The sequence below is a fragment of the Bubalus kerabau genome, chromosome 21 (assembly GCF_029407905.1).
Source record: "Bubalus kerabau isolate K-KA32 ecotype Philippines breed swamp buffalo chromosome 21, PCC_UOA_SB_1v2, whole genome shotgun sequence".
In the NCBI taxonomy this organism is placed as follows: domain Eukaryota; kingdom Metazoa; phylum Chordata; class Mammalia; order Artiodactyla; family Bovidae; genus Bubalus; species Bubalus kerabau.
The window spans coordinates 48,737,577-48,752,960 of record NC_073644.1 but is presented as its reverse complement, the minus strand read 5'-3'; the positions used below and the strand labels follow the sequence as shown (position 1 = coordinate 48,752,960).

Genomic DNA, 15,384 nt, shown 5'->3' with positions numbered 1-15,384 from the left:
GGAGATAATAAAGAGAAGATAAATAGGAGACTAAGAATGAACAATGAAACTGATAAATATAAAGGGCAAATCTAAATGAAATCTGACATCATGTAGATTAATTAGTGATTTGTTGTATCATGGCAACAGTTGAGAAGATGATAGGAGTTAACATCGTCTGGGAGCCAGTTAACCTCAGACTTTCAAGAATACATGATATAATTTGTATGATAACCACTTCGAAAATGTTATTTAATTTAAAATGAATGTTTAACTTCCAAACTAAAGAAAAAGTAGAATAACAAGAAATAATCCCTTAAAAGAAAAGAAATAAAAGAGAACAAAAGGAGTGTAGAATAGGAGGAACAAATTGGAAGCATATAGTAATTAAGATGGGCTTCCCAGGTAGCACTAGTGGTAAAGAAGCCGCCTGCCAATCTGAGAGGCATAAGAGATATGGGTTTGATCCCTGGGTCGGGAAGATCCTCTGGAAGAGGGTATGGCAATTCACTTCAGTATTCATGCCTAGAGAATCCGTTGGCAGAGGAATCTGATTGGCTGTGCTCCATAGGGTCACAGAGTCAGACACGACTGAAGCGACTTAGCATGTACGCACAGTAAGTAAGATGGGCTTCCCAGGTGGCTCCAGTGGTAAAGAACCCACCTGCCAGTGCAGGAGACATAGAGATGGGGTTCTGTGCCTGGAGGAGGGCAGGGCAACCTACTTCAGTATTCTTGCTTGGAGAATACCGTGGACAGAGAAGCCTGATGGGCCACAGTCCATAGGGTAACAAAGAATTGGACACGACTTAGCACAGCATGCACATCAGTAATTACGTTAAAGATGACTATGATTGTCACAGTGAATACAATAAGGAAGAAGCAGACCACCCAGTATAAAAAAAATGAACGAGACCCTTAAATTGACATGTTACAAAAGAGAATATTCAAATAACCAATAAACATGTGAAAACATGCTAAACCTTGTTAATATTCAAGGAGATGTAAATTAAGAACTTGATGGAAAAAAAAAAAACTTGATGATATGCTCTGTCACACCCACGAGAATAGATAAAATTGAAAAGGTTTCAATACTAAGTGTTGGTGAGGATGTGTATCAGTATAACTCTCATATACTGCTGAGTACAGAGTAAGTGGGTGCAACCATTTTTATTTTTAAATACTTTATTTTTAATTGGAGGATAATTACTTCACAGTATTGTGATGGTTTCTGCCATATGTCAATATGAATCAGCCATAGGTATGCATATGTCCCCTCCCTCTTGAACCTCCCTTCCACCTCCCTCTCCATGCCACCTCACCTATTCAGGTTGTCACAGAGCACTGGCTTTGGGTTTCCTGCATCAGACAGCAAATTCCCATGGCTCTCTGTTTTACATACAGTAATGGATATGTTCTAGTGCTACTCTAAAATCATCCCACCCTCACCTTCCCTCACTGTGTCCAAAAGTCTGTTCTTTATGTCTGCGTCTCCTTTGCTGCCCTGCAAATAGGATCATGAGTACCATCTTTCTAAATTCCATATATATATACTTTTATGTATGATATTTGTCTTCTCTGTCTGACTTACTTCACTCCGTATAATAGGCTCTAGGTTCATCTACTTCATTAGAACAGACTCAAATGTGTTTCTTTTTATAGCTGAGTGATATTCTATTGTGTATATGTACAAAAGCTTCTTTATCCATTCACCTGTCAGTGGACATCTAGGTTGCTTCCATGTCCTAATTATTGTAAATAGTGCTGCAATGAACATTGGGGTACATGTGTCTTTTTCAGTTATGGTTTCCTCAGGGTATATGCTCAGTAGAGGGATTGCTGGCTCATATGGTAGTTTTATTCCTGGTTTTTTAGGGAATCTTCATTCTGTGCTCTAGGGTGGCTGTATCAATTTGCATTCCCACCAACAGTGCAAGAGGTTTCCCTTTTCTCCACACCTTCTCCAGCATTTATTCTTTTTGATAACAGCCATTCTGACTGGTGTGAGATGATACGTCATGGTAGTTTTTTTTTAATGGATTTATTTTTAATTGCAGGATAATTGTTTTACAGTGTTGTGTTGGCGTCTACCAAACATCAACATGAATCAGCCATAGGTTTACCTGTGTCCCCTCCCATTTCAACATCCCTTCCACCTCCTTCCCCATCCCACCCCTGTACTCATTGTAGTTTTGATTTGCATTTCTTTAATAATGAGTGATGTTGAGCATCTGTTCATGTGTTTGTTAGCCATCTGTATGTCTTTTTTGGAGAAATGTCTATTTAAGTCTTCTGCCCACTTTTTGATTGGGTTGTTCGTTTTTCTGTATTGAGCTGTCTGTATATTTTGGAGATTAATCCTTTGTCAGTTGTTTCATTTGCTATTATTTTTTCCCATTCTGAGGATTATCTTTTCACCTTGCTTATAGTTTCCTTTGTTGTACAAAAGCTTTTAAGTTTAATGAGATCCCATTTGTTTATTTTTGTTTTTATTTCCATTATTCTAGGAGGTGTGTCATAGATGATCTTGCTGTGGTTTATGTCAAAGAGTGTTCTGCCTATGTTTTCCTCTAAGAGTTTTACAGTTTCTGGTCTTACATTTAGGTCTTTAATCCATTTTGAGTTTGTTTTTGTGTATGGTGTTAAGAAGTGTTCTAATTTCATTCTTTTACACATTGCTGACCAGTTTTCCCAGCAGCACTTATTGAAAAGACTGTCTTTTCTCTATTGTATAGTTTTGCCTCCTTTGTCAAAGATAAGGTGCCCATAGGCACGTTGGTTTATCTCTGGGCTTTCTGTCTTGTTGCATTGGTGTATATTTCTCTTTTTGAACTAGTACCATACTGTCTTGATGATTGTAGCTTTGTAATATAGTCTGAAGTCAAGAAAGTTGATTCCTCTAGCTCCATTCTTCTTCTCTAAATTGCTTTGGCTATTTGGAGTCTTTTGTGTTTTCATACAAATTGTGGAATTAATTTGTTCCAGTTCTGTGAAAAATACCATTGGTAGTTTGATAGGGGTTGCACTGGATCTGTAGATTGCTTTGGGTATAGTCATTTTCACAATATTGATTCTTCCAATCCAAAAACATGGTATATCTCTCCATCTGTTTGTGTTGTCTTTGTTATCTTTCATCAGTGTTTTAAATGTTTCATCATTTTTAAATATGTACATGTTTGAATGTTTAATCATTTCATCATTTTTAAACGTTTGGCATCATCTACTAGTTTGCATATCCCATGGCTCAGAATTTCACTCCTTGGTATGCAGCCAAAGAAATGTTTCCTTGTGCCACGGGAAACATGAACAACGTCCCTGTGCATATGAGGGCAGCCAAACTGGGAACAAGTCCTGTGTTCAGTAGGCAAGATGAAGTATTATATATTCACATAATGAAATGCTCTATAGCAGTGAGAATTGCACCAGCACAGATGAATCTCAAACATTTTTGTTGTTGTTGGTTATTTAGATACTATTTGAAAGTAGGCAACTGTAGTTTTTAGGGAAGCATACTAGTAGAACACTGGTGTGACTATTTGAGTTGGTTGGACAGGGGAACAGAAAAACCAGTTGAAATTTCTTGGACATGTCTGTGATATATGTTTATCACAGAGCGTATCTAAAATGGTAGTTAAAATGTAGATTCTGAAGTGACTGCCTGGCTTTGTGACCTTGAACGTATGTGTGACCTCATCTGCATAGAGAGGATAATGATTGTTCCTGTGTTGTTGTTGTTCAGTTGCCATTTGTGTCTGACTCTGCAACCCCATGGACTGTAGCACACCAGGCCTGCCTGTCCCTCACTGTCTCCCAGAGCTTGCCCAAGTTCATGTCCATTGCATCAATGATGCCATCCAGCTATCTCATCCTCTGATGCCCTCTTCTCCTACTGTCCTCAGTCTTTCCAAGCATCAGGGTCTTTTCCAGTGAGTCAGTTGTTCACATCAGGTGACCAAAATATTGGAGCTTCAGCTTCAGTCCTTCCAATGAGTATTCGGGGTTAACTTCCTTAAAGATGACTGGTTTGATCTCCTTGCTGTCCAAGGGACTCTGAAAGACTCTTCTCCAGCACCACAGTTTGAAGGCATCAGTTGTTCAATGCTCTGCCTTCTTTACGGTCCAGCTATCACAACCGTACGTGCCCACTGGAAAGACTATAGCCTTGGCTATACAGACCTTTGTCAGCAAAGAGAGATCTTTGCTTTTCAATGCACTATCTAGGTTTGTCATAGCTTTCCTGCCAACAAGCAATTGTCTTCTGATTTCATGGCTGCAGTCACCATCTGCAGTGTTTTTAGAATCCAAGAAGAGGAAATCTGTCACTGCTTCCACCTTTTCCCCTTCTTTTTGCCAAGAAGTGATGGGGCCGATGCCATGACCTTAGTTTTCTTAATATTTAGTTTTAAGCCAGCTTTTTCACTGTCCTCCTTCACCCTCATCAAGTTCTTTAGTTCCTCTTCGCTTTCTGCCATTAGGGTGGTATCATCTGCGTATCTGAGGTTTTTGGTGTTTCTCTTGCCAGTCTTGATTCCAGCTTATAACTCATCCAGCCCAGCATGTCTCATGATGTGCTCAGCATATAAGTTAAATAAACGTGGTGACAGCGAACAACCTTGTTGCACTCCTTTCTCAGTTAGGAAGCAACAGCCAGAATCCTGTATGGAACAACTGACTGGTTCATGATTGAGAAAGAATTGTCCCTGTATTGTATAGATATTGTAAGTATGGAATGAGATAACATAGCTAAAGCAATAACGTGGAAAGTCAGCAACACTTAGTGACTGTTAAAAGAAAAAAAATTAGCAGACAATAATGGAGAAATTGATTTAGTTGGTCTTATGTAACTGGACCCAGAAGATTGAATAATAGCCAGGCAAAGCAATGAAGGGCACTCTCAGTTCAGTTCAGTTGCTCAGTCTTGTCCAATTCCATGGACTGCAGCAGGCCAGGCCTCCCTGTCCACCAACTCCCAGAGGTCACTGATGTCCATTGAGTCGGTGATGCCATCCAACCACCTCATCTTTTGTCGTCCCCTTCTCCTCCTGCCTTCAATCTTTCCTAGCATCAGGGTCTTTTCCAGTGAGTTAGTCCTTCACATCAGGTGGCCAAAGTATCAGCTTCAGCATCAGTCCTTCCAAGGAATATTCAGGACTGATTTCCTTTAGGACTGGTTGGATCTCCTTGCTGTCCAAGGGACTCTCAAGAGTCTTCTTCAACACCACAGTTCAAAAGCATCAGTTCTTTAGCACTCAGCTTTCTTTATAGTCCAACTCTCACATCCATACATGACTACTGGAAAAACCATAGCTTTGACTTGATGGACCTTTGTGGGCAAAGTAATATCTCTGCCTTTTAATATGCTGTCTAGGTGTGTCATAACTTTTCTAACCAAGGAACAAGCATCTTTTAATTTCATGGCTGCAGTCACCATCTGCAGTGATTTTGGAGCCCCCCAAAATAAAGTCTGTCACTGTTTCCATTGTTTCTCCATCTATTTGCCATGAAGTGATGGGACCAGATGCCATGATCTTAGTTTTCTGAATGTTGAGCTTTAAGCCAACTTTTTCACTCTCTTCTTTCACTTTCGTCAAGATGCTCTTTAGTTCTTTGCTTTCTGCCATAAGTGTGGTGTCATCTGCATATCTGAGGTTGTTGATATTTCTCCCGGCACTCTTGATTCCAGCTTGTACTTCATCCAGTCCAGCATTTCTCATGATGTACTCTGCATATAAGTTAAATAAGGGTGGCAATATATAGCCTTGACGTACTTTCCCGATTTGGAACCAGTCTGTTGTTCTGTGTCCAGTTCTAACTGTTCCTGACCTGCATACAGATTTCTCAGGAGGCAGGTCAGGTGGTCTGGTATTCCCATCTCTTTAACAATTTTCCACAGTTTGTTGTGATCCACACAGTCAAAGGCTTTGGCATAGTCAGTAAAGCAGGAGTAGATGTTTTTCTGGAACTCTCGCACTTTTTCGATGATCCAACGGATGTTGGCAATTTGATCTCTGGTTCCTCTGCCTTTTCTGAATCCAGCTGGAGCATCTGGAAGTTCATGGTTCATGTACTGTAGAAGCCTGGCTTGGAGAATTTTGAGCATTACTTTGCTAGCGTATGAGATGAGTGCAGAATGCATTCTAGAAACATCTTAATCAGAAGAATGGCATACTAGAAACTTCTTAATCAGGATCAGTTCTGGTTTTTAAGGAAATATTTGTTGGCTCAGTTGATGGTGAAGAGAGGCTGCAATCTATTAGGAGGCTTATTGGAATCATTTTTGTTCCCATGAGTCATAATTAAAAGATAGATTAAAGTCACTATTCACAGACGTAAACTGGTATATATAGAATGGATAAACAATAGGTCCTACTGTATAGCACAGGGAACTAAATTCAATATCATGTGGTCACCATAATGGAAAAGCATATGAAAAAATCTGTGTCTGTGTTTATGTGTGTATTTATCTGAGTCACTTGCTGTATGGCAGTAATTAATACAACATTGTAGGTCAATTATACTTCAATAAAAAATATTTTTTTTAAAAATCAGGAAAAATTGGGGGGTAAAAAAGGTTTTAAGGTCTTGCAGGAGTTCCTGCTTTGCTCTTCAAAGTGTTTATGTACCATATCCTATCCGTAAAATCTAAGCACTATCCAGGATTTTCTTTCTGGCCCCTGGAGAGCAGCTGCTTTGAAACACTGTTGTCCCCTTCATCACGTTCACGTCATCATACCAGCAGCCTTTGGCACGTACGTGTTTGTGTTCCCTTTTAGACCTGGACAGCCAGACCCGCCACATGGCCCTCAGCAGCCTCTTCATGGAAGTCCTGATGATGATGAACAATGCGACTGTCCCAACAGCAGAGTTCCTCCGAGGCAGTATCCGGACCTGGATTGGGCAAAAAGTGCACGGGCTGGCGGTGCTGCCGCTGTTAACAGCCGCCTGCCAGAGCCTGGCTTCTGTCCGCCACATGGCCGAGGCGACGGAAGCCTGCATCACTGCTTACTTCAAAGAGGGTAAGCGCATCCTCTTACCTCAGTAGGCTCTCGGTTGATCCGTCTTCTCCAGGGAAGATTAGGTGGCTCAGTAGTAAAGAATTGCCTGCAAGAGACTCAGGTTTGATCCCTGGGTTGAGAAGATCCCCTGGAGTAGGAAATGGCAACTCACTCCCAATATTCTTGCCTGGAAAATCCCATGGACAGAGGAGCCTGATGGGCTATAGTCCATGGGGTTACAAAGAGTCAGACACGACTGAGTGACTGAGCATATACAGTGAAGGAGATACCTTTTCCAGACCCTTCCTGTTGAAGGATTGTACCGCTCTAATCTCTCTGTAAATGTTGTTGATGTTTCCGGATATAGTTTGTTTTCTTCATGAAGATCTGTAGTCAGCATGAGAACCTTTGGCCCATGTTGCTACCATCTTGGTTCAAGGAAGGGAACCTCTGACTCATTAAAATGAGGGGTTTTGCAGTGTCAGACCAATCCTTGTATGATAGGTAAATTGTGTACGTCATAGGCCTAGTCATGGTCCTAAAAGCAAATGCTATAAACCAGAATCTTTGTAATTATCCACTATATTAATTTCCTCTATTTTGTCACTTGTTAAAATTTTTCTTAGGTCCTTTTATTGCTTTTTGTCATATATTTTAAACTATTATGAAGAAGTTCTCTCCCTTACCCCCATGCCCATTCCTGATTTGTCTTTATTTCCTACCTGTACACTTGCAGATTCTGGCAACAGCTTGGCCTGGTTAAGAAGAACTGCTCAGAGCAGTGCCTCTTAACTCTGATGCCCAGATATACATCTTCGTGCTCACAGTAGGGGGGAAGGAAGAGTGCTGGAGTGAGAATGCCAGGAGGTGCCTGTAACCTGCCCCAGCCCTTCCTTTGCAGCACACGAGGATCCATGTTCCCGTGTCCCCTGTGGAAAGTTCTGTGGTGTCACCATGCCACCATATTCTCATTCCCGCCCCCAGAATTGAGAAGCATCAGGACAACCCTCTTGCTCCAAATTTGTTTACTCTTTGTTCCTGAAATCAAATTCATTTTTTCCCTTTATGAAACATTTTGAAGAATTTGTGTATTTAAGATAGGAGTCAAATGAAACTTTGATGCTTAAAAAAATACTTATGATGGATAAAGTAATAATAATATCCCCCAGAAAAGCTGAAGTGTTTGTAACATACTTAAAAATGGTATTCGGTAAAATTAAAATTCTTAGATGACTAGGACAGGCAGTGTCTGTGATTTTAATGGTCATAGTATGGTGAAAGAGGGATTTATGAAAAAGCAGCCAGCCACGTGCCTGACTTCTTAACCCTTGGAACTGGCAGCCAGGACACAGGCATTTAGCCTGAGGGCTTGCAGTCCAAACCGTGAAGCGTTGTCAGGCCCTCCGAGGCCAAGGTGAGTGGTGTTTTCTCGACATGAAGCTTTTAAATTTTAAAGCGAAAGGTTCATCAGAGTAGTTAGAAGTTTGATTCTTGCTCTTACCCTGTTCTCTCCTCTCGGTGTTCTTTTCTTAGGCTCCCTCAACCAGAATCTAGGATGGGGCCCCATTCTGGTGTCCCTTCAGGTTCCCGAGCTCACCATTGAAGAGTTTCTGCAGGAGTGCCTGTCCCTTGGCAGCTACTTGACTCTCTACGTCTACTTGCTTCAATGTCTAAATAGCGAGCAGACGCTAAGGAACGAAATGAAAGTGCTGCTGCTCTTAAGCAAGTGGTTGGAACAGGTATATCCAAGGTATGCTGATCCTCCAGTTGCTACAGCCAACCCGCAGGTTGGAATAGCTGGAAATTTGGGCTTAGATTAGTGTCCATTTCAGTGCAGAGACCCAAGTGATACATAAGAAACAAACAAGGCTGTTTCGGGAAGATTTTCCTTGCATGGACCGATTTTCTGAGCAGGCTTTTGCTTTCCTAAAACAGGCATTTTTGAAGCACCACCTTTAGCTTTGATTCAGTTAAGTAGGTAGGGGTAGCAACGTTTATCTCACTTGATTACAAGGACATTGAGCTCATATACTGCGACCAGCATGTAGAAGGCGCAGTAAATATCAGCTGCTCCTTTACTGTCCCAGTACTTTATTAACATTGTAACTTGTCAGCCTAAGCTTTTAAAGGGCTCAGTGTCCCTAATACTGAAAGCTCCTGTGTGGACTTCTGGTTAAATGAGGGTGGAAAGAATCTCTTCCTAATTTGATTCTCACCCACCCCCACCCCCCTCACCCCCCCACCACCCTTCTCAACTCCTCAGCTCTATGCAGGAAGAAGCAAAGCTGTTTCTGTGGTGGCACCAAGTCCTGCAGCTGTCTCTGGTTCAGACGGAGCAGAATGACTCGGTCTTGACAGAGTCTGTCATTCGAATCCTGCTTATGCTTCAAGGCCGGCAGAACCTGTTGGCTGAGGAGAGGCTCAGCTCGGGGATTCTCGGGGCAATTGGGCTGGGCCGGAAGTCACCCTTGTCCAACAGGTGAGAAGGCATCTGCCGCTGCTCTTGTAAGTGGGCCTCAGACTCCTGCACTGCCTCGGGGGCGAGATACTAGGTAGATTTTCTGTTTGGGGGCTAGGTTCCTTCCGGAGATAAGTAAGAAATCAGAGCCTGATTACATCTTTATATTTTAAAAAGGATGTTTATTTTTTCCATTTTAAAACAACTTTTATGTTCAAAGTGTTTTTTTTTTTAGCAGTATCTCACTGTCTTTTGACTTTGTAACCTGACCACACTACTCGTTGCTTTTTGCCTTTGAGCCAGTGATGGTGCGCAGGGTTAGGTTAAAATACCTGGTCAGCTGCTACACTGCCAGCGCTTTGTCAGGGAGACCCAGGTTCTGTGAGGGACTTGGTCTAGCAGAATTGTTAAGTCAAGATGAGTGGAAGTTAACTGATTAGAAGGATGAGGAATGAGAAATAAAGTCAGGTTTTTGTTGCTAAAAATTCCGAGGTATGAAAGAATTTGCCATTAGTCCCATTTTATCCTCTAAGACTTATTTGTATCATGGTTTTTCTGCTAAAGGTCTTACCTGGTTTGAAAAACATTCCCATACTATTCTGATATCAGCGTTCTGGAATAACCACCCAGTCCAATCCAGTTTACATCATGCTCCTTTGTTCATGGTAGAATTTAGCAGGACTAAAATTGATTTGATTTTTACTAAATTAAGTGTGATTTGATTCACTTAAATTATAAAACTCATGGCACATAAAATTTATCATGGTAACCCTTCTAAAATGTATAATACAGGGACTTCCGCTGGGGTCCAGTGGTTAAGACTATGCTTCCACGTAGGGGGCACAAGTTCGATCCCTATTTGGGGAGCTGAGATCCCACATGCCATGCAGTACAGCCAAAATAAAAAGAAAAAATGTGCAGTTCAATGGTATATAGTACATTCACAGCGTTGTTGCAGCCGTTACCACTATTTTGTTCCGGATCATTTTCATCATCCCAGAAGGAAATCCTATACCTGCTAAGCAATCACTCTCTTTTTGCCTCTCCCCCAAGTCTCTGGCAACCACTCATGGATTTTCTGACTTTTATGTATATCCTGTTCTGGACATCTCACATAATGGAATCATACAATACATGGCCTCTTGCGTCTGGCTTCTTTCACTTAATGAAGTTTCAAGGCTTATCCGTATGTTAGCATGCACCAGTACTTATTTCCTCTTTCATTGTTTGGGTGGTGATAATGGAAGGATCATAAAGAGTTCCTTGATCATATTTATAATTTTCCCAAGGAGGCTAATAGTAGCAGCAGGTCTGGAGATGTGTTTAACTTATTTTTTTTTTAATAGAAAATGTGATGTTTGTTATAAAATGCTTACTTTAATAGTCATTTACTGCCTCTAATTCCTCCCTAACACCTAAGGTTCCGAGTGGCTGCCCGAAGCATGGCTGCCTTCCTTTCAGTTCAAGTTCCTGCCGAGGATCAGATCCGCTTGAAGCCCAGCTCTGAGTTATATCTGACCATGAAAGCTCAGCAGGTCAGTAAAAAGCTTCATGGTTAAGGGTTAGACGTTTTCCACAGGAGGAGGGAAGGTGACATGTCCCCTCCATCTTTTTTAAAATTAATTTTTATTTATTTATTTTTTCACTCACTCATTTTTAATCGGATAATTGCTTTACAGTATTGTGTTGGTTTCTGCCAAACATCAAAATGAATCAGCCACAGGTGTACCTATGTCCCCTCCTTCTTGAACCTCCCCCCGCCTCCCCCCCATCCCACCCCTCTAGGTTGTCACAGGGCACCTGATTGGAGCTCCCTGTGCCCTCTAGTGCAGTGGTCCCCGTGTGTGAGAGGGGTACCTCATGGTTCATGTTCATAATCCTAGGGGTGGCCAAGCTCCCCATCTCCCCAGGAACCATTGTTGTGATTTTTTTTTTTTTTTTGCGATTTTTTTCTAAATACAGTCTTTTTCTCTTCTCCTAGTATGAAGGGATGAAAAATTAAAATTATGGAAGTAAAGAACGTTTTTCTTCATTCCTGAAGAGATGCATGGGAATATCATTGCTGTTTCTGTTGGGTGGAAACCAGAGGAGCTTGGTCTGTCTGCTGTGTTTGTTGACTGATAGAGCAATCTTATCAGTCACCCTCAGCAGCACTTAGCCACTGGTTTCTTCTGAATTTTATCTAGTTACGGTTTAGTACAACATTACTTCATAACCCGAGAACAAACCCAACAGAAATTAAAACAGGTCTCACAGGTGACCGAAGCCTGTGGTTTCTGGTTGAGGCTCCAGGAGAGACGCAGAGGATGCGCTGGTGGGGCCGCTGCACCGCTGGCACGGGGGCAAGAGGACAAGGAGGAAGACAGCGGGGAAGGACTGGGGAACGGCACAGGCCAGGAGGAGCAATGTGGAAGGCTGCCGAAGCCGGAGAGGCCTGGGCTGCTGGCCTCCTCCTGCTTGCGGCTAACCAATGCCTGCCTTTAAGAAGCCTGGCTCCAGTTCTGTAGCCTTCCCGGGAGGCTCCCAGCTGCCCCAGATGACAACAGCAGGTGCGCTGCACCTGCGGGAACCGTGTTACCTGCATCCGTGTGGTTAACCTCTTGTCTTCCATGTCTTTTAGGCTCTGAATGCTCTTGAATCCTTGACATCGAGTAAGCAGTATGTTGAATACCAGGATCAGATATCTCAGGCTGCACAATTTATAAAGCATCCTGGCCATTGCCTCCAGGATGGGAAAAGCTTCCTGGCTCTTCTTGTGAACTGTCTGTATCCAGAAGTGCATTATTTGGACAACATCCGATAGTAACTCAGAGGCTCTCGATAAACCTGTTGCTATTTATGTTTACATTTAACTTTGCCATTGCACAAGTAACTTTGCTCAGTTTCACCTGCCGTTTGGCCAGTGAGTTAGCTGACCATAGATGCAGGTTGGTGAGTGAGCACTAGATAATTCTGTTGTGCATGTGCACATGTGTGTGTGTGTTTCCTTAGCTCTTAGAATGTTCCAGGGACTCTGTAGTATTTGTATTCATCCAACAAGAGAAACTTACTAAGTTCTACTGGGTAGAGAACCACTCACAATTCCTGAATATCCGTCATCTGATGAGACCCCAGGATGGGGTGCTTTTGTGTATTGCCACTTCTCTTCTCCTCTTTGATTTAAATGTCAAGACTCCTGTGCCAGGTCTCACTGCTTGGGGAATCATGTTGAACCCTCACTTTTGCACCCCGGTTGTGTTCCTTCAAAGTAAAAAAGCTCTGAAAATGTATGCATTTCTCAAAGAAGGGGGAGGTATTCCCCACAGCTTAAAATATTTCTCTCAGAAGGGAGATAAGAATGCCGAATCAAAGTCCCGGTCTCAGATAGGACCACTTGATCCTGGTTGAAGCGGACAGCAGAGGTGGTGACGCATCCACGTCCATCCAGCCATGTGTCCTCATGGAGAAGCCGTTTGCTCTAAATCGGGGGTGTGTGCTGGCAGTTGGTGGGGAGCAAGTCATGCACAGGTGTTTTTTGTTTGATCCCCGTGGCTGAGCGTGTAGGCAGGGCTTCGTCTCTCCAGTTCAGTGTAGATGTATGATCCCTTTGGTCCTACCCTGGCCCACTCCTTCATTCACATCACTCACTTGGCCCCTGTAGACATGTCATTTGCAACTCTTTCCAGACCCCAAGTTTGATGTCTGAAGGTCCTGCTGTTGAGAGAGACAGAAACAGAGACCTCAATTCTCTGTTCCCTGCCTGTTTATCCACTCCAGATTTAAACTCAAACGAAGCTGGCAAACCTGCTGAGACATTGCTGGTCAGTGGAAACCGGGTCAGGTCAGGAGACTTAATTGAAATTTGGCCTTTTTAAAATCAGCGTGTGCCTGCTGTTGTTAACAGTTCCTTCGTCACCGAAGCTTGTCTGCAGACGGCGTTGCCTCGTGTTGCCGCCATCTTCTTGCTCTTGCCGTATGCCCCCTCACCCCACCCTGGAATCAGCATTTTGACTTCTGTCTTTGTAGTCATAATTCTGTTGGCTCAAAATTGATTTTGTTTGTCCAGCCGGCATACCATGCCTTGCTTCAGGGTTGTCTATAGCCTGAGAATATTTACCTAAAAAATGTGTCAATCACTGAGAACTTTTACCAGTGGGATGGGTTAAGCTAGTGATAATCTCTTCCAAGTATCAATTTGGGGTGCCTCCCCCAACAGTCGGAAGTGTTGTAGGAGCTGTTCTTTATTTTGAATCTCTAGTTGAACAGAACAGTTCTGCCCCTCAGACATGCTCTGGTAAAGACCATCCCTGTTACCCTTCAAGTCCTGTGGGCCACTAAGTACCCATCTCCAAGGGACGCATCTCAGAGCTTTCCTTGTTACACATTTTTAGAAGCTGTGGGCCGCTCCATGGCTGATCTGGCAACAAAGATTTTTATGACGGGAAATGTTCTGTGTGCTGCTTTCTTTGAGGAGGATGTAATTACTGATATCCTAGAATGTGAAAATTTTGAGTGACAGTACATACGTTCAAAGAAAATTATGTTTAATCTCAATTTTTGAAGATTTATAATATTTATAATGTATTTGCTCTGTAAAAATTATTAAAAAATAAATCAATCTTTGGTTGTAGCTGGTAAGAATTTGATTTTTAGGGACATCACACTATCTGGTAAAGTATTTCAGTTGTTAAAGTTGATGGAGATTTTTTATGCCTGATTTCGTCTATTTTCTTGGATACCAACTGGATTATCAGAGATGGTTGGTAAAAGTCCTTCCTCTTTATGCTTAACAGTGAAAGGTTTACTCACACATAGGTTCCTGAGAGGCTCTGGGCTAAGAAATGACTGTAACGACACTGAGACAGATCAAAAGGTGGCTACGTTGCTGTAGCCTCCTGGGAAAGAAGAGACCAGTCTGCCCACTGGCTTTCAGGAATAATGAGCCTTTGTCGGCAAAATAGTCACCTCCAGAGAGCGCGGGGCCAGTTCCAGAGACAGCGGTGCTGCGTGTTGACACCGAGTCAGTAAGACCAAGGAACTGCCTGGCCGAGTGGTGTTGAAGGTGGACAGCACAGACGTTCCCCGCACGTGGCCAGCAGTGGCATCTGGTTCAGGCTGGGATGCCTGGCAGCTTCTGGGCTCGCTGAAAAGCACCTCTTGTGCTTCTCCACCTACCTCTCTGAAGTTACCATGGGGTGGGCCAGAGAGGCACACTGCACCCCAAGATCTCCTGGCTCCCCCACCTCACTCTACAGAAAATGGGATGCACAGATGCCAGGGGAGGTCGGTCCTGCAGACACATCTGCTCGGCCTGGCGGCACCCGGACCACCCTCCATGTTCCCCAAGCTCCTGGTTCAGAGTTTGACCACCATTCTGTTGGCCTGGTCACGTCTGCCTCCCTGGGTTGCCTGGGTCTCTCAGTTCTTGAGGTGGGGGAAGCCGAGTCCAGAGTGGGAACCCCACAGCAGCCTGGCCTCTCTTTAACCGAGTGCCAACCCACTTCCTTCCTTGCAGTGTGTTCATATCATACCAGTAGTGTCTACGTCCTTTTTTTCCTTTTGAGTGAAGGTGAGACACAGTTTTCTATTGGATTTTTAAACCTAAAATTAATTTCTGGAGCAGGAAGCAGATGTTACAGAATCATGACCTTTGAGGTCAGCAGGGGCACTGAAGCTCATCTGGCCCCACCTCTCAGCCGGGATCCCAGGCCTGGTCCTCCAGCCTCCCCCTCACCCCTTCCTGTGGTCACTAGTCCAGCCCCTCATGGACAAGCCCAGGTGACCATTGGCAGCCTCTGTTTGTAGCTCTGCTTTATACTGGGCTGAAACTGGCCTCCTGGTGACACTGGTTACGGTTCTGTTGGAGCTGCTCTCCTGCCTCTTTACAACAGATAGTCCTTCAGACATTTGGACAGTTTCATAGCTCATCAGCCCTCTGACCCTGCCCGTGTGCCCACACCTCAGGCTTCTTCA

At 43.2% G+C, this 15,384-nt stretch overlaps 1 protein-coding gene across 2 annotated transcripts in view; it reads left to right on the top strand.

The window, feature by feature from the left end:
* EPG5 (ectopic P-granules 5 autophagy tethering factor) overlaps positions 1–14,041 on the top strand; it is a 127,564-nt gene extending 113,523 nt beyond the window's left edge. For both annotated transcript variants that reach the window (XM_055559455.1, XM_055559454.1), the window contains exons 40-44: positions 6,753–6,995; positions 8,508–8,724; positions 9,238–9,453; positions 10,853–10,967; positions 12,053–14,041. In XM_055559455.1, coding sequence (XP_055415430.1) covers positions 6,753–6,995; positions 8,508–8,724; positions 9,238–9,453; positions 10,853–10,967; positions 12,053–12,235 — 974 coding nt within the window. In that variant the 3' untranslated portion in view covers positions 12,236–14,041. The remainder of the gene's footprint in view (positions 1–6,752; positions 6,996–8,507; positions 8,725–9,237; positions 9,454–10,852; positions 10,968–12,052) is intronic.
* The last annotated feature ends 1,343 nt before the right edge of the window (positions 14,042–15,384 follow it).